At 28.7% G+C, this 24,952-nt stretch overlaps 3 protein-coding genes across 4 annotated transcripts; 1 reads left to right on the plus strand and 2 right to left on the minus strand.

The window, feature by feature from the left end:
• The first annotated feature begins 423 nt into the window (after window positions 1–423).
• Window positions 424–23,903, plus strand: LOC113364275 (voltage-dependent calcium channel subunit alpha-2/delta-3). The gene is given in 23 exon segments (XM_026606763.1): window positions 424–643; window positions 2,729–2,810; window positions 2,890–3,000; window positions 3,067–3,164; window positions 3,220–3,392; window positions 3,728–3,859; window positions 4,744–5,126; window positions 5,332–5,545; window positions 6,437–6,573; window positions 7,988–8,170; window positions 8,243–8,317; window positions 8,387–8,491; window positions 8,699–8,881; window positions 8,966–9,054; window positions 9,137–9,321; window positions 9,673–9,755; window positions 9,869–10,032; window positions 10,914–11,196; window positions 11,279–11,524; window positions 21,597–21,693; window positions 22,029–22,254; window positions 22,436–22,637; window positions 23,590–23,903. Coding segments are annotated over 23 exon segments (3,663 nt in total). The 5' UTR covers window positions 424–530; the 3' UTR covers window positions 23,689–23,903.
• LOC113364279 (chymotrypsin-2-like) lies at window positions 11,562–17,327 on the minus strand. 2 transcript variants are annotated; one of them, XM_026606768.1, is made up of 5 exons: window positions 16,848–17,327; window positions 12,437–12,611; window positions 12,222–12,366; window positions 11,908–12,156; window positions 11,562–11,825 (listed from the first exon to the last, which is right to left on the minus strand). In XM_026606768.1, exons 2-5 carry the CDS (start codon window positions 12,532–12,534, stop codon window positions 11,679–11,681), a joined length of 639 nt encoding a protein of 212 aa, XP_026462553.1. In that variant the 5' UTR covers window positions 12,535–12,611; window positions 16,848–17,327; the 3' UTR covers window positions 11,562–11,678. The 2 variants fall into 2 exon arrangements, with proteins under 2 accessions (XP_026462553.1, XP_026462552.1); XM_026606767.1 differs by lacking the exon at window positions 16,848–17,327 and adding an exon at window positions 14,202–14,378.
• LOC113364283 (chymotrypsin-2-like) lies at window positions 17,652–19,956 on the minus strand. The gene is made up of 5 exons (XM_026606771.1): window positions 19,887–19,956; window positions 19,593–19,761; window positions 19,364–19,502; window positions 18,710–18,952; window positions 17,652–17,900 (listed from the first exon to the last, which is right to left on the minus strand). The coding sequence occupies exons 1-5, from the start codon at window positions 19,930–19,932 to the stop codon at window positions 17,751–17,753; spliced, it is 747 nt and encodes a 248-aa protein (XP_026462556.1). The 5' UTR covers window positions 19,933–19,956; the 3' UTR covers window positions 17,652–17,750.
• Window positions 23,904–24,952: the final 1,049 nt, after the last annotated feature.

The following is a 24,952-nucleotide window of genomic DNA, read 5'->3' on the forward strand; positions in this document are numbered from 1 at the left end:
CTTTTAAAAAAACATATTGCAATATTTGTAAGTTAGCAAAATATTTTACTATGTTTTAATTGATAAAGTGTGTACAATTTAAAAAAAAGTTGTACCTACTATAACTGAATCGCGTGCAACGGGTACTATTTTTAGTTTTGTACAGTATTCCGTATTATTTTAAAAAAAATTATATTAAACACGCATTTGACCCACACAAATTTGCTTTCGTCCCACAACTTATTATTATTTAATTATAATCAAATTTACTATTATTATTATTTACTATTATTCTTATTAGATTCTCAGCATCTGATCCCAGATACGTCCCAGCCAACATAATAGCTTGTAGCAAAAAAAATCAGGCACGATCGTGATCCAGTAAGGTTTAGTGAGCTACAGCTCTCATTATGAGAAGGACTAATTGTGTAACAGTTCTGAACAAATAAATAATGACACCATGTGCTAAATGTGTTGTGATATAAAATAAATCGTGATATTTAAATAATGTTCAAAGAAGCTATGAATTCTTCGAACGATTGTGAAAAGTAATGGGTAAAAAATTCAACGGTTATTCATTGCCAAAATGGATGTTAATTTGTGTAATTTTGCTGATGTCCGGTGGTTGGTTTCCATCAGGAAAGGCTTCGCAGGAGGGAGAAATGTGAGTAAATTATAATAAAAAATATGAAATGAATTTATTTGGTATAATAAATTAATAGAGTGCTAAAATATTAGGATATTTAAGAAAAGTCAAAATAATCTGCATGACCACTATTGTTGAGTGTTAATTGTATATTTTATAATGCTAATTTATTTCAATTGTGACCATAAATTATAATGTAGCCAGAATGTAATAATATAAGTATATCAATTTATTCACATTTAATACATTTTTTATTTTATTTTTTAATTTGAGTTTTATTTTATTTTTTATTTGATTTTAATCTTGAATTAATTTATATTGCTTATATATACAATTAAGATAATATATTATTGAAATTCAGAATTTTCAATATTATTGGCCTTTTAAAGCATGATAATGAAAAAAATCATAAACATCAATTAATATAAATAATATTAATTAAACGAAAATAAATTTATTAAAAAAATAAATATGTCTTTAAGCTTCTGCCTTACAGATATTTTTACTTGATAAGTATTTTTCATAATTTTCTAAATTTTTCTCCGAATTTTTAATTTATTTTTGAATGCTCCAATATTTTTCAAATAATTAAGATGATACCATAATAAAGCACAGTATTTTCAATATCATTGGCCTTTTTTAAGCATGATAATGAAATAAATTTCATGATTATTAATATAAATAAAAAAGATTAATTAAACAAAAATAAATATATTGAAAAAAAAATAGTTATTTTTTAAGCTTCCAATCAATACGTTCAACACCTTACAGATATTTTTAATTGATTTTTATTTTTTTTTTTCTATTTTTATAAATTTTTATTCAAAGTTTTATTTTATATTTGAATTCCCCAATAAATTTATTAATCTGTATTGCTTGTTTAAATAATTAAGTCGATACAACATTAAAACATCGTTAATATTATTGTTTGTTGGCCCTTTTGAGCATGATAATAATTATTTTTTGGTTATTAATATATTTAAAAAATATTAATTAAACAAAAATACATATATTAAAGCAACACTTTTAATATATTTTAAGCTTTTAATAAATAAGTTCCACACCCTACAGATATTTTTACTTGATTTATATTTTTGTTCCAATTTTTTCTAAATTTTTGTTTAAATTTTTATTTTATTTTTGAATGCCCAAATAAATTTATTAATTGATATTGCTTTTTCAAATAATTAAGATGATACCACATTAAAGCATAGTATTTTCATTATCATTGGCCCTTTTTAAGCAAGATAATGAAAAGAAAAAACAAATATTAAAATATTTAAAAAAGATTAATTAAACGTGAATAAATATAATAAATTTTAATAAGCTTCTAATAAACACGTTCCACACCTTACATATATTTTACTTGATTTGTATTTTTTTCCTATGATTCTAATTTTTTTAAATTGATGTGGAAAACAGTTTCTAGAAAATGTAGTATTTAAATAAGTGAATTCAAATATCAACTTCATTAAATGATGTTTTGTTATATTTTGTATTGTATAAAAAAATCTGGTTTGATCAAAGTTAATGGTGAAAATTTATTCAAATGGCATTTGAACATATTTAAAAACAGCCCATACAATGTATTAAGCCAGCCATTAACACTATATCTGAAATTAATGCCGATTTTATTTAAAAAGTGTATATCTGGCTCATATCCAATCATCAAATCAATCTAAACAACCTTTAATTAAAATGGTTCATTTGATGCTTCATGTAATTTCAATATTAAAGCTATGAAGTATAGTAATTGTTCTAATTTATTGAAATTGAATTGTTCGGTTAATTTATATGTTGAAATTTACACAAGAAAAATTAATAAAGTTACTGTCAGTACAAGAAAAAATCATACAATTAATAATTTAAAAAATAAAATGTTGGTAGTTCAAAAATAAATATATTATCGTACCCAAAAAAACTTGTACCATTACTGAAATAAAAAACGCAATAGTATTTATATTTCCTTCAGGCTACTACTTCATTTAAAAATGCTTTACTTAATTTTCTTTTAATAAACTATTATATTGGAAAAATCATTGTTAAAGATTAAGTCATGTTAATTTTGGTATAAATAACAATTATATTTTTTAATCATTTTAGAATTGCAAAATGGGCAGAAACATTAGGAGACGAGTTGTGGGAATTGGGACAAAGAGTTACTAAAGCACCTGAAATTAAAAAGGTTTGAATAAATGTCCTTTCATATATTTTAAAATATTATTTGTTAAAATTTGATATTAATTTCCAATGTAAACTTTTAGAGATATAAAGAATTAAATGCACGTGTCGAACATAAAGATGGAGACAGTCTTATGGATTCGATTGTCGAAAATGTTGGTAGGATGTTGTTACGAAAAATGGAAGCCGTAAAAGTGAGTTTTTTTTATAAAATGCATTTAATATTATGTTACATTGTCATTAACATTAATCATTTTCAGTGCATCCTTACTACTGCTGAAAATGTTGCAGAACAATTTGAATCCAACAATACCGAACAAAACTTTACATATTATTCTTCAAAATACTCACAAGTAATGTAAAATATAATCAATAAGTAATTAATATTTATTGATAAATATGTATTTTATTAGATTAGTTAATTTTTAGATTGAAGGAGAAGAAGAAATGGAACTGCCTGATGGTGTGAGTCAAAATGAATGGTTGTATCGACCAATGGCTCTAAATCCTGATACTCATTTTTATAATATATCTGTAAATACCAATTATAGTGCAGTACATGTACCCACAAATGTTTATGATAGAGGTAAAAAATGTACTATTAATATTTTAAAGTTATTGATGTCGTATAGATATAAATATCAATTTAATAACGTCAATAAAAAATTTAAATTTACAGTTAAATTTGAGACAATGAACTCGATAATTTGATTATATATAAAATTAATTCGTACTACAGATAATAAATTAATAACAAATTAGTACCAAAAATCAACTAACTCTGGTCGTTACCTTAATTGCCATAGAGTAATGCTCTAGAATTCATAACCAATCACACCTCAGATTTATTGATATGTTAAGAATCCATTAAGTACCCATTTATTTATTAAAACAATATTTTTTATGGAAATGATATTTTAGGGCCAGTAGTAGCAGAAACTATACAATGGTCTGAAGCATTGGATGAAGTATTTGTACAGAATTATAATGCTGATCCTGCTCTATCTTGGCAGTATTTTGGAACATCTACAGGAATTATGAGACAATATCCAGGCAAGTTTAGAGATATTACCTACTTTTATGGACCGAATCTTCTGCACAACAGACCAATGCTATGGCAAGGCGATGATTCGCTGCAACTTGCATATATTATGCTACTGAATTATACTAAATACTGCCTAAATGTCAAGTTTTTGCTATGCATTCAGGTTTTATACATAAACTGCAACGTCACTTGTATATTATGAAGCTGGGTGAGAAAGACTCTGTTATCTAAGATCGCTGTTTTGACATTTGTGCAGTTTCTAGGTTAGTTTTTCTATCTGACAACCTGAGAAGAAGGCCTGACTGCATAGCAACAACATGGCTTTTGACAATATTTAGAATGATTTAGTATGGAAAGTTCTACATAACATAGCCTTCCCATAACAATGTTCGGTTGTACGCCAAAATCATTCCATTAAAGCCATTCATTATAAACTTAAGATGTTTTACTTTCTACCATTTACCATTTATTATTAAATTTAGCTTTTTCTACTTTTTCAATAAAATTAATGGTATTTGTGTACTATATGTTGCTTTGATTTGTGTACTTTTTGCCCCGTATTTTCAAACCGGCTAGACCTGCCTATGTCAAAAACTAATCAGCACGTTTCCTTATTAATAAGAATCGAATGTTTTTTGGATAATTGAAATTAGTTGAACCGTGTTCCCGAAATCGTCGACAAACATTTGTATCCGCACACACACATACATCCATTTTTTTCAGAAACCTCTGAAACCTAAAGTTATATAAAAATTTTCAGTTTCGATTTTTTTGCGATTACTCTAATTTGCCCTGCGGGAAGTTAAAAATATTGTCCAAAATTGTCAATTAGTTTACTCTCATATATAAGTTCGTCGAAATCGAGTAAATAATGAATATTTTATCATTTTAGCAATGCAGTGGAAAGATGGTCAGAAAAATAAACCGGTAGATCTCTTCGATTGTCGTTCCCGTTCTTGGTACATCGAAGCTGCAACTTGTTCCAAAGATGTAGTTATTTTATTGGACAATTCTGGTTCCATGTATGGATTTAGGAACCACATTGCTCGACTCACAGTCAAAAGCATATTAGATACATTCTCTAATAACGATTTTGTGAATATCTATAACTTTTCAAAGGGCATAGATGGCGTCGTACCTTGTTTCAATGATACTCTGGTTCAGGCTACTCCTGAAAACATCAGGATTTTTAATGAAGCAATTGCTGAGATTGTTCCGGAGGGAAATGCTAATGTGTCGAATGCGTTTACGAAAGCCTTTCAACTGCTAGAATCAGTAAGTTAGAAACTATATATTATATTTCTTTACTCATTGATATGAATAATACAATTTTCACAGTTCATGTTTTGAAATGATTTTCTTCCTCAAAAGAAAATAGTATTTTTTTTGACATTAATGCCAATTAGTAGTAAGATATCATAAATATCATAAATTTAAATAATTGTTTCCAAATAAAGTAAAATTTCGACTTTTTCTTTAGTATCGTGAAAAACGTAAATGCAGTGCCACTGAGGGTTGTAACCAAGCCATCATGCTGGTAACCGATGGTGTACCAGGAAATATAACAGAGGTTTTTGAAAAATACAATTGGTTAGATAATGGCACCAGAATTCCTGTCAGAGTGTTCACGTATCTCATTGGAAGAGAGGTCACCAAAGTCAAAGAAATCCAACTTATGGCATGTATGAACAGAGGTAAGTAAATTTGAGGGAAGCCCAATATCAAATATTATACAGGTTCACAAAAAGGCTGAAAACTAATTCAAAGTCAAAATTGGGGGTCAAATGACAAAAAATTAAAAAAAAATCAAAGATACCACAAAATCTCCAATCTAGTAATGCATAAGCAAAATCTCATAATTTCTATCGTTTCCTGGTTCTATCGGTTTCATTTTCATCAATAAATAAATGATAAATAAATGACTAGAGTTCTATTAAATGATCTATTGTTACTTTTTGTAAAATTCAGCAGTGATTTGCAAACATATTTCTTCTTCATTGGCCCTGGGTAATCTGCAACTATTTGTGCAAAATGAATATCTGAAAATGTGTTGGCAGAATACTGCTGTATTCTAGTGAATACTCAATAGTCATTTTAGGAGGTGTGCATTAATCACGTGTGCAAGTTTTTAAGGATTTTTGGACGCCTCTCCCCCTTTGCGATACATGGTGATGATCAATTTTTTATTTTATTTTGAAAATGTTTGTACTTTTTTAAAAAGAATAGTTAAAAATATATACACGTGATATCTTATTATACCCCTCCCTCTCCCACGTGATATTTTGTGATTTTTTGTCAAACCCCCTCTCCCCCTATAATATATAATATTATATAAACCTCACGTGATTCATGGACGCCCCCTAATGTAGAAAGAGCTAGGAAACGACAAAAATTATAAGATTTTAAATATCTTGTAGAAATTTTCAAAAATTTTAAAAGTTTTATGCAATTTGACCCCCAATTTTGACACCAGATTCATGTTCAGCGGTAAGACCTATGGAAAACATATGCCGCACACCCAATACAAGCAATTTTTTTTTTTTTTTTTGGACCTGTATTATTATAATTCCATTTTTTTTTTCTAGGTTATTATGTCCACATCACTTCAATGAATGGAGTCCAACAACAAGTAATTAAGTATATTCAAGTAATAGCCCGACCTTTAGTATTGCAAAACGAGGATCATCCTGTGACATGGACTCATGCATACGCCGATATAACGGTAACATTAATTTTAAAATAATTTAGTTTACATATACTTTGCTTATTGATAGAAATAAAAATCAATTTTTGAAAATCCTAATAACAATCATTGTCTGGTTAAGAAAGATCTCTAGTTTATCAATTGAATAAAACAATAACTTTGCTAAATTTTACCTCATGCCTTTACCTTAGCAAATTAATTACATCCTCAAACGTATTTTTTACTTGCACAGTAGTTGCTATGTATAAAACTAATATATAAATTTGTACATAATTTTAACAAGTTTTATTAAACCCACCCAAGTATGTTTGTGACTATATTATGCACTTAACCCTCAATTATTGTATATATCCCACAATAATAAACCCAGGACCCTAAGATTTCGTCGTGGCTACAAGACCTCAAGACCCTGAGTGCATCTCATCTCTCCAAAAGTAGTTTAAAATATAGACATCGTATTGCTGACAAATATTATGTTCGAAAACAATCAAAGGTGAAACCGAAGCATTTGGATTCATATTATGTTTTTATATCGATATCTGAACGTGGAACTGTGTATTTTATATTAACTATATGAACTATATATAGATGTGCACGGAAAATGACTTATTATTGGAAAAACATCATGCCAAGCTCAAAAAAATAATAAATAATTTAGCTTAAACCTTAGGAGCTTCGTGATATTTTTCCAGCATACTCGTTTCAAAATGGAATGAAAAGAACTTTCTTGTCTATTAGTGTCTTTACAAACTTGTAATGCCAAGTATGTTTTAGAAATCATTTTTATCAACAAAATGCATTGGTTATTGTGATAATATTAGGATAACTCGTGTACTAAAACTGTCGATATATCAAATAAATAGAACAAAATCCTACTTTTATATAGTCTTTAAGTGTATCTAATTTGTATGATGGATGATTGTTTCCAACACAGAGCATGTTAATACCTTTGATATCACAGCTCGATTTTAGAAACTGCATGATTTTCATACCAAATTTTCTAATTTTAATATATATCGTACATTGTGTTGTCTATTTTTTAATATATTGGTATATGTCGTAGAATGTTAAGTTGATTAAAACCATCATGACATTGTCCAAATTAACACGAAACAACACAAAACCTCCAATATTTCTATTCAATTCAATTCAATTTTTTCAAACAAGATAAGGCAGTTTTTGTAGAAAATTATACAGTGCATTACACAACAAATACAAATGAACACATAGTTAAAATTAAATGATTCTGAATACAAAGTTAATCAAAATAGTTCAGAAGTCAGTCCTAAAAATATGTCAACGTCTCCTTGCTTGTGAAAATAACTCAGTTACATTTTTGTCATTCCAGTCGGGACAAACCATCTGAACAATTTTGCCAACTAGTCAAAGAGCTATTCGTAAATATATATTTACTTCTATTAATTATTTTCAGCATAACGATGCCAATAAAGATGATGTCTTGTATCAAGAATATCGGTTGTTAACATCTGTTGCCATTCCGGCTTACGACAAAAAAAGTAACCGGGATAATATTACAAGAGCTGCTAATTTATTAGGAGTCGCAGGCACAGATGTCCCTATAGAGGATATTGATAAACTGACATTACCATACAAGGTAATTATAATTATAATAAGGTAATTTCAATATCTATTGGAACATATCATCTAAAAATCTCATATTTTTTAGTTGGGCGTGAATGGATATTCTTTCGTCATTAGTAACAATGGCTATTTACTGTTGCATCCTGATCTAAGACCAGTAGTAAGTTTTTTTATAAACTAACCCAAAATTTATCTTGCAGTTATTATTTAATTTTTCTAACATTTTCAGTACAAAGGCATATTGAAAGAAAACTACAACAGCATAGACTTCACTGAGATAGAAATGATAGATGATGATCTACCAGCCAGAGTTCTTGGTCCGGAAATTTTAAAGGTACAAATAATTGTTAACTTATAATGCAACATCATGGTCTCTTTTAAGAAACAATGCCAAGAAAATGACAATATGTTTCCACATTTAAATTTGTTATTCTGCTTCAGAATATTTCTCAAGAAACTTTTTATTTAGACAACTGTTTGCACCTTCTTTTTAGGATGCGTTAAATATAAATTAGGTTTTTTACTCACATTATTATTCCAGTTACGGGATGATTTGGTATTGAACAGAGACAGCAAAATATTGGATGTTCCAGTGAGATTCCATTACGATGATATTCGCCGAGTATCCAGAGAAAGACAGGATTATTATTATGCTCCATTGCCTAATACTCCATTTTCACTTGGTCTAGTTCTTCCACACGATTATGGAAACACCTGGATAAAGGTAACACTTAAATTTAACTTAATAATTGGTTTACGTTAATTTCTGTATTGGATTGGTTATATTGGTATAAATTAAATTGTGCAGGTTGGAGACGAAATAAAAAGAAATCAGCACTTAGGTGTGAATATAAGTGACTTCTTTTCAAATGATAACTGGAAGGTGCATCCAGAATGGTAATATTGACTTAACATATTGGTATATCATCAATCTGATTGGAAAGGGTTAACAGTATCATTAATGTAATAATTTATTTAGGGTATACTGCAAATATCATTACCTAGAAGGCCATGAATTTAATACGCCCGAGGAGGAACTAAAGCACTTCTTGATTAAGATGAACCAACCAGGTTGGCGTTGGACTCAACAATATGATCCTGAAGAAGGTGACACCAAAGGAGTTCCTGAATGGAATGGATTGAAAGATGAAGAAGAAGGCGAAGGTAAGATAAAAAATAATACACAATTCCTGATACTAGTTTCATTAAAAAAAATGTAACATGTGACGATTTTACTGTAACTGTTGTATTTAACAAAACTAGGTTTTATTATATTCTTTCAAGTAGATCAAAGTTTTTAGAACAAAAATCATTTTTAACCATATATTTAGTTAATACTTCAAAAACTTATCTCTAGAGTAAAACTATGATAATTAACAGACCAAGTAACACGCTTGAATCAATGATTAATGTAGACAACAATAATCAATTATAATGCAAGAGATTATTTACGCACATCAAAATAATATGAAAATTTTTAATTGATATTTGACTATATTTTTATTTAATTTCTAGTAAATTGTGGACGCAAAACTCATGACGATGACGATTACTATTGCAATAAGGAACTTGTGCAGCTGTTGGTTTTTGATGCCAAGGTAGATTTCCATTTTTTTATTATTAAAAGCAGTAACTTTTTTATGATACGATAAATTTTCAAAATTATCACATGCTGTGTGATATTATTTTAATTGTTTTATCACTTTTTCAGGTAACTGACCCCAGTTACAAATCCATAACAGCATGGGTATATAAGGATAAGGAAGAACAGAATTTATTTTTAAGATATAATGTGTCTTTACGATTTGTTGCAACAATGAGCGGGCTAACTCGATGGCAATTTATTTATGGAGAAGATACTAATGACACCGATAAGTAAGTAGCCAAAATATATCAAAATTCGATATTGAGAAATACTTGTTGGTTCCAGTTTGACAATTAAACCCTATATCTATAATATAAAAATGAATCGCGAAATGTATTGGTAAGCGCATAACTCAACAACGCCTGGACCAATTTGGGCAATTCTTCTTTTAAAATGTTCGTTGAAGTCCAAGGATGGTTCTTAAGGCGAGCAAAATGGAATAATTGCCGGGAAAACCCTAAAAACAGCCCTTTTCTTTTTCACATACAAACGTTAGTATTTGCATACGGAATATTTACTCAAGTCAATGGAGCGTTTTGGGTGTGAATTTTTTTACTGTGCTACAATTTGTATAAAATTTTGAAATTAGGTTTATATTACTCAAGTTCTGATGCGAAAATAATTTAGAATCATTTGCTATTTCCCGGGGGGATGACATTCCTCTCTGTGGTGTAATTTCATTTTTTTTAAAATAAAGTCGGATATCGATAAAAGAACTAATTATAAGAAAAAAAATGTTTTTCAAAAAGGCAAATACTCATCATTTTATTTAAAACAGATGTACATTTAAGATCCATATGGGTGAATGTATATACATTTTGGTATAGACTGTAGTGTAAAAAAACAATAATTTTTAACTAATTGGTAAATATCAGTATAGGTTATTAAAAAAAATGGAACTTTACAATTGTAAACATAAGTACAGGACAATGTCTGTCGTGTCATCTAGTTAAAAATAAAAATTATGCAATATTACTATTTGAAAATGTAGATAAAAATATGTTTCCTTTTTCGGCGTGGCTACATGAAATTTCGGAATATATCAATATTCCAAGTTAAATCAATGTTCAAAAATCACTATTATAGATTTTTTTAAATGTGTTATTTCTAGCGAATTTGGTGATTATCATACCAAAGCGATTGATGAAACCTGGTACAGAAGTGCAGTTTTGCAGCACAGAATTGACCAAGAAGCATTCGTTTACTCAGTTCCTTTAGAAACTGATGAAGTTAAGGAAGACGATCGTGATGCTACTGGAAGTTTCCTGGTGACAGCAAGTCATGCTATATTTCCTAGAGATGGAGGATTAGAAGCACCGGCCTCGGTAGTCGGTTTCCAGTTCTCGCATTCGCATTTGTATGAACGATTTATGAATATCACATCTAACGTCAGTGTAAGTAGAATAAATTATTATCATATATTCCCACAAATTTTTGTAGAATTTTTGTGATCTTTTTGTGATTATGACTCCGTAGTGTAATGGGTGTCTAAAAAGCTGCGATTCCGAGGAACAAGATTGCTATGTTATCGACCATAATGGTTATGTAGTAATATCTGAAAACATGAATGATACGGGAAGATTCTTTGGAGAAGTCGAAGGAGCAGTTATGGAAGCTATGGTAGATGAAAATATCTTCGAAAAAGTAGTGGTTTTCGATCTACAAGGGCTGTGCTTTAGAGATGTAATGATTTCCAGTGATGGAGAACTACAACGACTGAATGTAAGTACAAACAATTCGAATTATCACAAATGCCACTGATGTATTTATTCAACTAATAAGTAATCACAGATATAAAAACATTCGGTATTCGAATTATTAACATTAAAATTCTTGTTTTTAAAAGCCCTTTTTGTTAAGTATTTACGTTTGAGGTTTACAATTGAGTATGGTTTTCAATCCAAGTATAATACAAAGAAACTCTGGTGTAAAAGTCTGGTAAACCTGCTCCGCAATCGTTTAATATGAAAGAAGATACTCCAACTTGTTGATTGTTATATACAAGTGGAGATCCAGAATCGCCCTAAAAATATTTATTTGATATAAACTAATAATTTATATATAAGCAAATATTTCTATATATGATGGAGTCGAATTTTACTTACCATACAAATACCTTGACCTTTGTTCCTAAAAGCACACAGTTGTGTAGTCGGGGTGAAATCCGAAAGATTTGTACATTCTTCGTTCGATAAAGCTTTCACAGTTAATTCTTGCAAATCATTTGGAGGTATGATGTTATTGCTGTCCATTAATCCCCAACCTGTAGTTTTCAATTCTTCTCCACCTTTGATGTAATCTTTCAACGGTTTTATGGGTTGCACCTTGTCATTAAAAACTATGTTTTCTGATACCTATGGAAAGAAATTTTTATTTGGTCAAACTTATATAAAATGTATTCATGCTTGTATGAGTCTACCTTGATAAGTGCAATATCATGATCATGTATACCAGTAGCAGTGTAATTTTCATGTGGAATAATCTCTTCGGCAAAGTATGCTTGACCATCTTCCTCAAAGAGATGGTTGGTACCAACAACCACTTTCACAAAATGGTGGCTAAACCTGAAAGCAGAAAAATTTAATTAAAATTTGTATTTCGATAAAAATTCTTGGTGCTTTGTATTTTTGTTACATTTTGGCGCAATGAGCAGCTGTTAAAATCCATCTTTCGTTAACAATGGATGCACCGCAAAAATGACTTCCTAATGGAGTTGCAACCAAAGAAGCCATATATGGAGCAGATCCCTCTTTGGCGATGTCTCCTCCTACAATTCGATCGTCATTACGTGTGCCTATTTTTGGCAGAGCTGAAATAAAAAAAATTAATTAATATTGTTATAAATAATAGTTTTTGACGGTTTTATATAAAGATGTGCGAAAATTCATAACTAATCAGACGTTTAGATACTCAGGCATGCACTCAGTATTAAAAATTCATCCATTAAATAATTGAAATTGAAAGAGATTGCCTAAAATACGTAGTTTTGTTTAGACTAGTACACAATTTTTCGCTAATAAATATTTCAAATATGTTTTAATAAAAAATAGCAAACAAAAGGGTTCACCATACCTAAACAATCGTTAATTAATCATCAAAACAGGTATGCTTATAATAACTATAGAAGTATTTGTATGCATCAAAGCAAGTTGCAAAAACATCTGATATGTGTTGATAACCGACATTAATTAATAACAATTAAGTTTTATCAGCTTTTAAAATGTTTATTAAATAAATTTGAAATTTTGACACATTTCATCATTCTACACGTTGATTATTTTCTATAAATATACCACTTTTTGTAGGCCTATAATGTTTTAGGATATTGTTCAAGAACGTGAACTTTGTCAGCGCACACAGCTTCATCAAAATCGTCAGAAAAAAAACTGCAACAATTAATTACGAAGAAACGGCTTGGCTTATTCTTATCAAAATCTGAACAAAACGATTACCAACTTAATTCTTTGGAAGGATGTTAAAACTTTTAAAATTAATTAAAAATTTTCAGTGAAAACGTGAGTTAAAATTTTTGGACTTACTGCTGATTCAAAAGAAACGGCTCAGCCAACCGCCTCGGTCAAATTTGGACTCACATGGACACTCACAAATTTTTCCAATTTCTGGTCAATAATTTAAAATGACATCGAGAAACATGCAAAAGAATATTGAAATTTTTGACAAAAAAGAAACCTCTTTGGGAAATTAAAAATATATTTCAATTTTGCATTTTTAACTTCCCGTAGGGTAAGTTATAGTGTTCATGAAAAAAAAATCGAAAATAAACATTTTTATATATCTTTACGTCTTAAAGGCTTCTAAAATAATAAAAATGGATTAATGTGTGGGTGTATGTATGTGCGGATACAATTTTTCGTCGACGATTTCGAGAACACAGATCAACCAATTTGAATGATTGACATGTTAATTAGTTTTTGGCAAAGGCAGGTGCAGCCGTTCCAAAGATACAGGGCAAAAAGTTCCAATAAGAATAATTCAAATTTTGAGAGAACCGAGCGTTCGATTCTACGCAGCTAATAGCTATGACAAATAGTTCAAAATTTCCAAAATATTTCAAAGTATAAAAAAATGAAATTTTTCAAAAAGGTAATTTTTTTTGAAAAATTTAAAAAATCCCAAAAATCGATTTTTTTCATAGTTCTAAAAAAATTGAATCTGGTCTGAAAATTTTATTTTTTGGCATGGGAAGTTCGAGCAATTTGCTCAAGACACGATGCCATGCACCACTAGTTAAAGTTTACCATTAACCATAAAACTACGTCTAACGTCTAATTTGAGGCAACTCTATTCATCCAAATGTTTCTCACAAACCGGTTCAAATTATCAGTAAACAATCAAAGTAAACATTACATATTCGTTACTAAAAATATAAAAAACTTACCTGAGCAGTATCCAAAAATAAAACATGTTAGTAAAATATATTTCACCATTTTGCACAATTTTAAAGCAAACCTAATCGGATATGCATAGAAACCAAGCAAATGTGTATCTAATCAGAACTAAGCATGGTGTTTATATCCATCAAAATTCGTATTATCTCCTAACACAGTTGTTGTTATCTTATATTCAAATTTTTTTATCTATTATAGATTACGACATTTTTGTTCAATGGGGGCTCATAGTATTATGTGATTATTTAAGCCATATATATAAATAATTGTCATGGTGATTGATTCACTAATATTCATACAAACAGTACTGTGCTAATTACATATGTGTATATATATATATATGTGTATGTATATTAATTGATTAATTTTAATTGATGATTGCGGTATATTCATATGAAATTTTCCATTATAATAATAACGGTATTTTTAATAAACTAGAGTACATTTAGCTATAATGATTATCTTGCGTGATAAATGCTTTTATGATCACACACACACACACATATATATATATATATATATATATATATATATATATATATATTATTTGAGTTTAAAAGTTGAGCGTTACATCAATAAAAAATAGTGTGAGAGTTTTTAGAAATTTATTTAAAATCCATACGTTTCGGCTAGCATCTTAGCCTTCATTCAGTGGCCATCAATATATTTTGTATAAAATTAGGATTGCTAACAAAATTTTATATTGATTGCCACTGAATGAAGGCTAAGATGCTATCTGAAACGTATGGATTAATAAATTTCTAAATGCTTTTTTAATAATGTAACGCCCAATTTTAAAAACTCAAAATATATTATATCAACATCAAATTCAAGAGTATTCATATTTATATATAAAAGAATCAAATTGTAATAAAAACCCTAAAAACTTTTTTAAGAGGTTTCAATTTAATATCGACGTTTCGGAACTAGGTATGTTCCATCTTCAGGACATCTGTCAAGAAACATGATTTTGATAAGGTATAAACAAACATTATACTCAAAAAAAATAGTAGATTTTTATAAAATTAATAAAATTATAAAACAGAGGAAATTATATAAAAAATAATAAAAATAAAAATAACGAATGAATATTATATAACAATCATAAAAAACTTGCATTATATATAAATACTAATCTCCATAAAACAAACTACTTATATTTGAAAATAATTAAAATTAACTAAATATAAATAAGTTCAAAGTAAATAAATTAATTGAGAAATGAATAAATAATAAAATACTTAAATTATATAAAATTTGTAAATCATTTAAATGAGCATTATTATAATATCATTATACTGACGGCTTGTAGAGTAAATAAATAAATTTAAAGAAATATTAAAATGATCGCTAAAAGATTTTTCAAAAAGTGAGAATAAAAAAAAATTAATTTTTCATCAAATATATTGTTTGTTTATATCTATTCAAGATAATTTTTCTTTCATAATTCATTCGATAGATGTCCTGAAGATGGAGCGTACTTAGATCCGAAACGTCGATAATAAATAAAAATTTCTAAATATATATCTATATAATATATATATATATATATATATATATATATATATAAATCGATTATATATATCATAAACGTACCAAGCATTTTTAAACAAATGTTATTGACAAATATTACATTTTACAGATTATTTGCCTAAAATATTTTGTTAATTTATAATGCAATTAGCGAAATGTTAAATGACACAAATTTGCATGCCGATGGAATTATTTTTAACGGTATTTTGAAAAAAAACAGTGCTAATCACCTTGTAACGTAATTATTACCATTTTATTAAATTTTATATTTTATTATAAAGTGTGACATCGAAGTATTTTATATTTTTCCTTCTTACGTAGATCATCTGAATAAATACTTCTTCAAAATTAATCATTTTCAATAAATAGTAATAAACAATCGTATCACATTATATTTCACAAAATTTAAATTACTTTTTGGGGCATTGCTGCGACAAATTAAAAATATAATTGTAATTTGTAATTGTGTAAACACGATTTGAAAAGAAAACCGTTGGGTTGTCTTCTAAAATTGTGTTTGTAAAAATATTAACTTACTTAATCATGAAATCCTATAAAATACGTGCTTAGTTCTGATTTAATAAATGAAAAATATATAATTCATACTGTAGAACAATGGAGATTTGTGTATACAAATGGGGCCATGGAAGTTTTAGGTTCTGAATAATATAATATGTGTTATGTTTTTAATAAATTAAATACTATGTTTAATTTTTCACTTCACTACAAAATAACATTAATATAATTATAACATAATAATAATTTAATTTAATCACTTCGTTTTTATTATTAAATGTTACGATTTATTGATTATCTCACTTCCACTAAATACTATGAAAGTCATTGTGCAAATTTATTGCAAAAACAAATATTCACCAACTGAACAACCTTGCTATTGTACGTTTGCGTTGTTTATGATTTACATGAAATTTTCTTATCGACTAGGCTGATGATATTGACACCATACATATGCCCCACTATTCTGATATTGACACTATACATGACCAACTATTCTGTGGAATTATCACTTGGGAGGTCTCTTATGTAATTGATATTTATATATAATATTTACAAATATAATTTTAAACTGATAATGGCATTACCTCAGTTAAAGCATGCAGTCTTTTATCGTATCATTTGACAATCTTGGACTCGCCCTTAATCATAATTCCCAGATTTGCTCTAACAGCTTGACGTCCATCAGTAGTGGCATTGGTTTTTACATTGAAATATATATAGTAATGTTTTTTTGAGTTAATATAGCCATTATCCGACATTGCTTCCTCAAACAAAATTCATCACTATTTCAGAAAATATAATAACCAAAAATGATCACATGGAGATGTGACAACTGCTTGGGTTGCCATCTATAAAAAAAACCTGCGTAGCTAGTTAAGTATCAACTAGCTAGTTAACTATCACAACAGCTCATAGAATTTTCAATTTTTAATCTGCTTAACAAAACATAATAATTATCATTTTGAAAAACCCATAAATTAGATAGAATTTTGATGCTTAGTAATAAAACTGATCTATGTCAAGCAATAAGTCTTTGGGTTCTGAGTCGATAATACCGATTGCACCCAAGTAGGTAAATTTTAGAACATGTCACTGAACTGAAATGATAAATAAAATACTGTTAGCAAATAATTCTTTATATCGTTAAATCAGTAGTGACATCGGTTGTCACTTGGATATATAGATAGGTGATATACCTTCTCCAAGTGAAAACAGCCCTTACCCATTGAATTGCAGGAATTGCATTTGATATGCATTATTTGTTTTTAAAATTGACGGTTATTTATTTTTATTGTTTTTTAACAAATTTTTGTTATAGTTGTTAATAATTAGTTACAAAAATTATGCTTCTGGTCTATTTGGATATACATGTATGAAAACAATAAATGTATCTGTTTAATATAATTTATTTAAATTATTAAAAATATTGGTTTGTAATTTACTAGGTTCTCAAAAAAGATTTCAAGTTAATTTATTAAATATTAAATTTAGTATTGTCTCATAACGTTGTCGATCCAGTCGTTGTACAAAGACAATCTTGTGAAGTAGTCTGGGAATCCTCCTGCACATTGGTTCAAGATGTAGGATGCAATACCGACTTGTTGACCATTGAGCAACAAGGCGCTTCCAGAATCACCCTGAAAATGAGGAGGAAAAAATTAAAAGACTGTTTTTTTTAATAGCAATCGGAACTACTTCCAAGAGATGTTTTTGCTATCGTTCATACTAAATCAGAATTTTTTGCAAGAGGTCAATAGAAATTTGAATTCTTACTACTTGATAGCAAGCGGGCCGAGGTAGGGATCGATCCCGAGACTAATTTTGTGGTAGCATTTGTTATTAGGAATTAAACCATATCGGGTTCAAAATACTGGATTAAATAAGAATATTTTCTTTGCTTTGGTGGGAATCATTTTTATATGAAATGTTATTTATCCAATATACATTTGGGAAGTTCTTCTACATAATTCCAAAACAATATGTCCTTGTTCAGTATTTCAAAATGGTTCTTTCTTTTTTGTAATCATACCAAACTTATGATATATTACAATAATTTATCAGAAAATTTTAAAATATGACCAAGTACAAGTAGCAAAATTACTGATGTACTTGGAAGGAAATAATTCCTTTCCACAGCCAAAGATCAAGGTTACTGTGATTATTACTATTTTAACCCTCCGTCAGTCGGAGTGGTCGGGCCAGACTTTTTTCGACTTTAATTTAAAAAAAAACTTTTAGTAATCCTATCGACTTGAAATTTCTGGACTATTCCTAAAATTTCATTAGCTGTGGATCAATGAAAAAATCAGGACGAAAAAATGTGTGGACCCGGCAGACTACTCCGATCGTTCGAAGGTAAATAAAAATTCGACCGACGGAGGGTTAAGCTCAAAAATTAACTATCGTTTGACGCCTTCATATTAATTTCATGAAATTTTTATCTTACGTTGCAAACTCCTTGTCCAGTCTTCAAGAAAGTGCACAATTGTGTGGCGGCTGGTGTGTATTTTTGGCATGTGCTTGGGGTCTGGGCGGTTACATGAAGTTCTTGCAAACTGTCGGGCAGAACTGGGCCACCGTGGTTGGTGTAACCCCATCCAGTGATTCTCAAGGTTTCTCCTCCTTTGACTGTAGTTCTGGATACGGTGACGGGCTGTACGCGGTCAGTGAATACGACATCTTGGGTCAACTAGAAGTGGAAGCAGATAAATGTTATTTGTGTACCTAAATCTTATTTCTTATTGGTTAGGAGGCCAATTCTGCCGTAAAATAGAATGTTGTTGCAAGGCTATATTATGTAGCTGTTTTCATATAAAGTCGAACTAAAAACTGTCAAAATCCAAAGTTGCTTTGCAATCAGATATTTTAGATAGAAACGATGTTATCATAAGTGGATCTTAGAGATATTGTTTGCTTTTGAAGTTGCATTTTATGTGTTAAACCCTTGATTGTACAGCAAACACATGACATTTTGACAGTATTTAGTAGCATTTTGGATGAAGACTGGAACGTAACATTGCCTTGCCATAACATTGGTCTATTTTATTGGTCTTCCGTATGGATATGATGCAATCTATTGGTAAATTTCGATTATCCTTACCTTGATCAAGGCAAGATCGTTGTCAATATCAGCATTGCCATAACGTTCGTGTACAACAACACGTTCAGCTTTGTATGTGGTGCCTCCGGAGCTCAATTTGTTGGTTCCTACAACAGCTACGACTTGGTTATGTCCTCCACTAAAATAGAAAGAAACAATCGTTGACATAAGAAACCAAGACACCAAATTGGAAAAAACTATAAAAACTCATTTATAATTATTTACTTACACGGTGACACAGTGAGCAGCAGTCAATACCCATCTCTTGGACAACAAAGAACCTCCGCAGAAATGGCGGTTGGTGGTTGGTTGTCTCAAAGAGACCATGTATGGTGAAGCGCCATCGGCAGCTGGTGTTCCGCCAACAATGCGCTCCTCAATCTTGAGCTGGGGCAAAGCTAAAATTTAATAAAAATTAAAATCTAATCTACTATGTTAGTCATATTTTTTTTATTTTATTTTATTAAAATGGCCTCGTTCTATATAGGCATTAGTGATATATTAAATGACTTAAAATATTTACCCGAGCAAGTGTATAAAACTGCGAACAACACTACTAAGAACTTCATGTTTGTAATTTTAAATTTACAATAAATGAGATTAAATTTTGCTGGCCTTTTATAGGTATCGAATTAGTAAAGATTTGTATTATCTGACATCTTGTGATAAATCACTTGTACAATTATTATCTATTTTTAATACTTTTCGATAAAAATCTTTTGGATTATCAAGTACAGTGTCGCGGAATTTTTTTTTCAATGAAATTCTACGAACTATTGAGTATTAAGTGAAATATAGAAAGTCGCATCAATATTTTCTGATAAAAATACATTCAATACCCTCTTTAATTATGTTAAAGTGCCATTAGCTATTATTAGATAAAAATATAGAGTTTTTTAGAGGTGTAAAATATTTCATTAAATTGACCTACACATAATGGAATTGTTCCACCTATCCAGATTTATTATTTTATGTCTATAAATATTGTATTTATTAATTTTATATTACGCATTTAGCCTCAGCCACTAGTAATTGCTATCACTAGGTTTCGAGTTCAAATTCCGCGTTGTTAGCAGCCTATCATCTGATATCAAGAAGTAATGATATCAGATTATGGAATTATCATATTCCGTTACAAAAAATTTGAGTAAATACATTTGTACCTCTGAAAATTTAATAAAAATATTTATAATCATGGAACTAGATCAATCTCGTATAATCTTGGAATTTATTTATCCAATTACATAAAATCTGCCTAAATTTAGCATTGGATTATATATAAAAATCGTCTTAATCAATCTTAAAAATGATTACCTCAACTTATCATCATTAATATAAATATTTACAAGGGTATTTCCAATAATCAGTTAACTGATAACAATCCAAAACATGATTGGAAATACCATGTCTTTCCTCGTACCATAATCAAGTATTATATTCTTATAGACACAATTAGACAGATAATGAGTTTTGTAATTTTAAATTGCGCTACTATTTTGCAAATATTGAAAATTTGATGATTAATATAAATAACGTGTTATTTTAGTTATAAATTTTCAAAATTATATTCACAATGGTAACATGAACGGTTCGCCTAAAAAAAATATACAAATCGAAGCCTGGTGGTGTGTATAAAAAATTAAAGTGAAGGATATTATATACTTGTCCGAACTTTGAATCATATAGTAAAAAAATGTATAATATGAAAATAAATTAGCATAAAACAATAAGAAGCAGGAAGAAACAGGTAAAAAGTATAGTAAAATATATGAATGTAAGTTGAATGGAACTATGAATAAAATAGATATAGAATAGTGTAAGTCGCTGGATACTAATGGATGAGGCCAATGAAAACTACTTTTATGTGTAATTTTGCTCCATTCTGTAAAATATAAAAAAACTGCTCAGCCGATCGTCTAGTAAAACTAATCAACGCTAGTCCTTTTCTGGTTAAATCAAATAAGGCTTTTGAATTTTAAAAATCGGTGCAGCAGGTTTTGGGAAAGCGTCTACAAATTGTAAATTTTGGCTCACATATACACAAACACACATCTATTTTTTTCAAAAATGGTGCCAAACGATTCAGAATTACTTGAAACGTCCAGAAAGCCATAAATTAGATAATCGAATTTTCTTCCAAATAGAAACTTCTCATTTCCTAGAATAAGAAAAAAAACTTTATGTAACTGAAATATTAAATATATATTATTTAATATTATTATGTTATTTCCAGCCCATGAAGTTTGCGTTGATGGCAGTTCAATGGATTTTGGCTCAGTTCATGTGGTTGGCGATGGAATCTGTAGTTTTAGTTCAATCTTTGGCTATGGGTAAATATTATTATTAATAACACATACAAATTTATAACTATCATGATTTATAGTGACAATAATTTTAAAGCATTTAAACTATTTAATGTGACTTACATCATATAATTTATCTGAATGATTTACAAACATATATTTTACTTCTTCAAACTTAAACCAGTTTGAAGAATCTCCAAAACAATATGTTCATGTTTGCTGATTTCTTGTTTATGTTTGCTGATTTGGAGGATTCTGATTCAGAAATTGATGCTTTATGAGTAAATATAGGTTTTCACAATTAATTTGAACTATTAATAGTTCATATTCATATTCATAATTCATATTTCTTTTTCATTTAGATCCATCTGATTATGATGCCTACGACGACGAAATTCCAACTCCAGCACCTAGAAAATTGAGGAAAGGTCAAAATCAAGAGGAAGAGGAGTTCTTTAGCAGACCCGTTGTCCCAAAATGGGAACGTCAAGCATATTCTTGCGATTTGCAGAGCGATCTTTATCTTTTGCAACAAGAAAAGTTCATCAGAGGTGACGACATCAGCGAAGGCGCGAGAAATTGCTCTAGGTAATAATAATAAATGATAAAATTCAACTAAGTTGAACCAGCTTTTAGTGAAAATGTAGACTATCACTAGTTCCGGATTATATCGCAACCTCGACCAGCTTGATGTCAATCAGTGTTATATCAGATTTTCACTTAATCAGAAACTTTAAAATATTTTATTATTTTGTTTTTTTATTTCTAGGCCATTCTACGTGAAGCGAATTCCGCACAGTAATCTAATTCTCCTGGTGGTCAACACGATGTATCCAAGTTGCTACCGTAAGCTAAGTGCAGCTCCTTATCCTGTGCCTTATGGCAATGATACTGATCCAGCATGTCATAAATTGGGACTGAATAGTTTATCAAGAAGGAGATTATCTGGCTGTTATACTGAACATCCTTTGGTAAGATTTATTGGATTTATGTTAACATTTTGTTACTTCCTTACCAAATAAGGCAACCACCTAAATTTCAATAGAAGACTGAGTTTGGTTTCTGAAGACCGCTATATAAGTGTTGCAAAGAATTTGATGTTTATTTCTATATATATAAATATTTATTTATATATATATATATATATATATATATATATATATAAATTAGAGTGGTCTTTAACAAGGACATTTTCGAATTTCTTTGCTCCCAAGGGCGCCAATGCTTCCAAATGAATGAAAAATTAATCTCTAATAGTGTTAGCTCTTAATATAAACATTTAGATAGAGCGCACGCCAATTGAAAGTTTCTTATATTTGTTATTAACATACGTCATTAAGTAAATTCTAGCGCCATCTGTGACACATAACGGGAACTCAAATATTATGACACATAAGAATATTTATAAACTACTTAGCCTCTAAGTAGAAGTAGACTCTTCGATTTTCGTTTACTTATTAATTGATAAATGAAGTTTTATTGGATTAATTTTTATTTTTATGTTGACCTGGCTTGTTTGCAAAATTGCAATAAACTTTTAAAATAATATTAATAATTTTTACTAGATTACTGAAGACTAAGTTTATTTAACAAGTTAAAAAAAATTCATCACAATTTTTAAGAACAAAGCCTCTAGTGGCACAATAACCGGTTTTATTCGATTTCTAAAAAAATCACCTTTTTTCTGAATATTATACTTTATATAATTTACCACTTGGATAAAATGATTAAAATCGCACCGTTAGAATCATGGTACTGATTAACAGCCTAAATTGAGAAAAGATCAAAATCAAGAAAAAGAGGAGTTCTTTAGAAGACCAGTTGTCCCAGAAAAGTTTATATTACATTGAGCACTATTTTCTTTAATATCATAATATAAGCATTGTAATCAACAATAAATTAAGATAACCATCTTTTTTTCAGGAATCAGAGATCGAGGCTTGCGGATCGAGTTATAAAATTTTATCCAATATAGTTTTACTGATAACTTCTTGGGTTTTTGCTTTACTATTAGGCGGCTGAAAACATGATAGCAGTTACATTACCGCAGCTTTATAGATTAATATACTAAAGCCATTTAAAATGGCTTGGTATTTAGTTGTACTATTTTATAAATCAAATCTTTAACCGACCAAACAAAAACCCTCCTATTCAAAGCGCCTTACCAAAACCTTTTTAAATACTTTATATAAATGTTTATCTAGTCAATATTATTATAATAACTTTACTATATTATAGATAGAAAAATGTAAATTTAATTTATTCTTATGATAGATCTGATTATTGAAATACTTTAGGTGAAAGTAGAAAACTTACTTTAAATAAATCTTGCCAATTATTATATTTAAATTTAAGCAACGAAATTTGCTAATTATTTACTTCATATTAAATATTTAGTGAAATTAAAAAAAATATGAAATACTCATTTTAGTGTACTTTTTCATCTATTGTAGCCCAATTGTTGATTTTCACAAATCTATCCTAAGGATGATGCTCATGTTATAATTTATAGATGTTTAAAATTTAGCACATCTTGACTATGCTGTGCATAGTACAAAGTACTAATTTAAAAATTAATATATAAAAATTGACTAAATATACTTATTAAAAAAATATTTTCTTGTTCATCATTATTTTTTGAACTATTAATTCGCTACAATCAGGATGCAAATTATTTTCTTCTTGCGATAAGCAGGACATATTAATATAACTAAAGCTTTTTTGAAAATATGCCTATTTTTCTAGATTATATATATACATTATATATATATATATATATATATATATATATATATATATACATAATTTATCTCCATTTTATTCTATTATCTATAATTCTAAAAATGATATATTGAAATTTTTGTTATATTGCACTATTTCAAACCAAGACTTTTGTGTGCACATGAAAATGTGTGAAAATTATCGAATAAAAAACTATAAATTTGTGTTTCTTTCTCGTCTAGACATTTTATATTATTTTTATAAATTGTAGTTTTTGTTAAATAGCAACATTAAAAAATAATACAATATAAAAAATATCAAGAATAACTAACAAAGCTAAACTAAACTTTTAGGATGAATTATTAAATTATTTCCGGACGAATGTAGTTATTAAATTATAAAGTACAAAATCTTTATTATTAAATCAAAGCATTCCAGAGAGTATTTATAAGAAGGTCAGAGATTTTAACGTCGAAGCAAAGCTCAAATCAAAATACATCATAAAATAGTTGTGCATCCCTGTATATTATACTTACTTCAACCTGCACAGATTTCTTGATTGTTC

Source organism: Ctenocephalides felis, unplaced genomic scaffold (assembly GCF_003426905.1).
Source record: "Ctenocephalides felis isolate EL2017-DRISC unplaced genomic scaffold, ASM342690v1 CF-g0.4_SCAFFOLD_00845, whole genome shotgun sequence".
NCBI classification, from domain to species: Eukaryota; Metazoa; Arthropoda; class Insecta; order Siphonaptera; family Pulicidae; genus Ctenocephalides; species Ctenocephalides felis.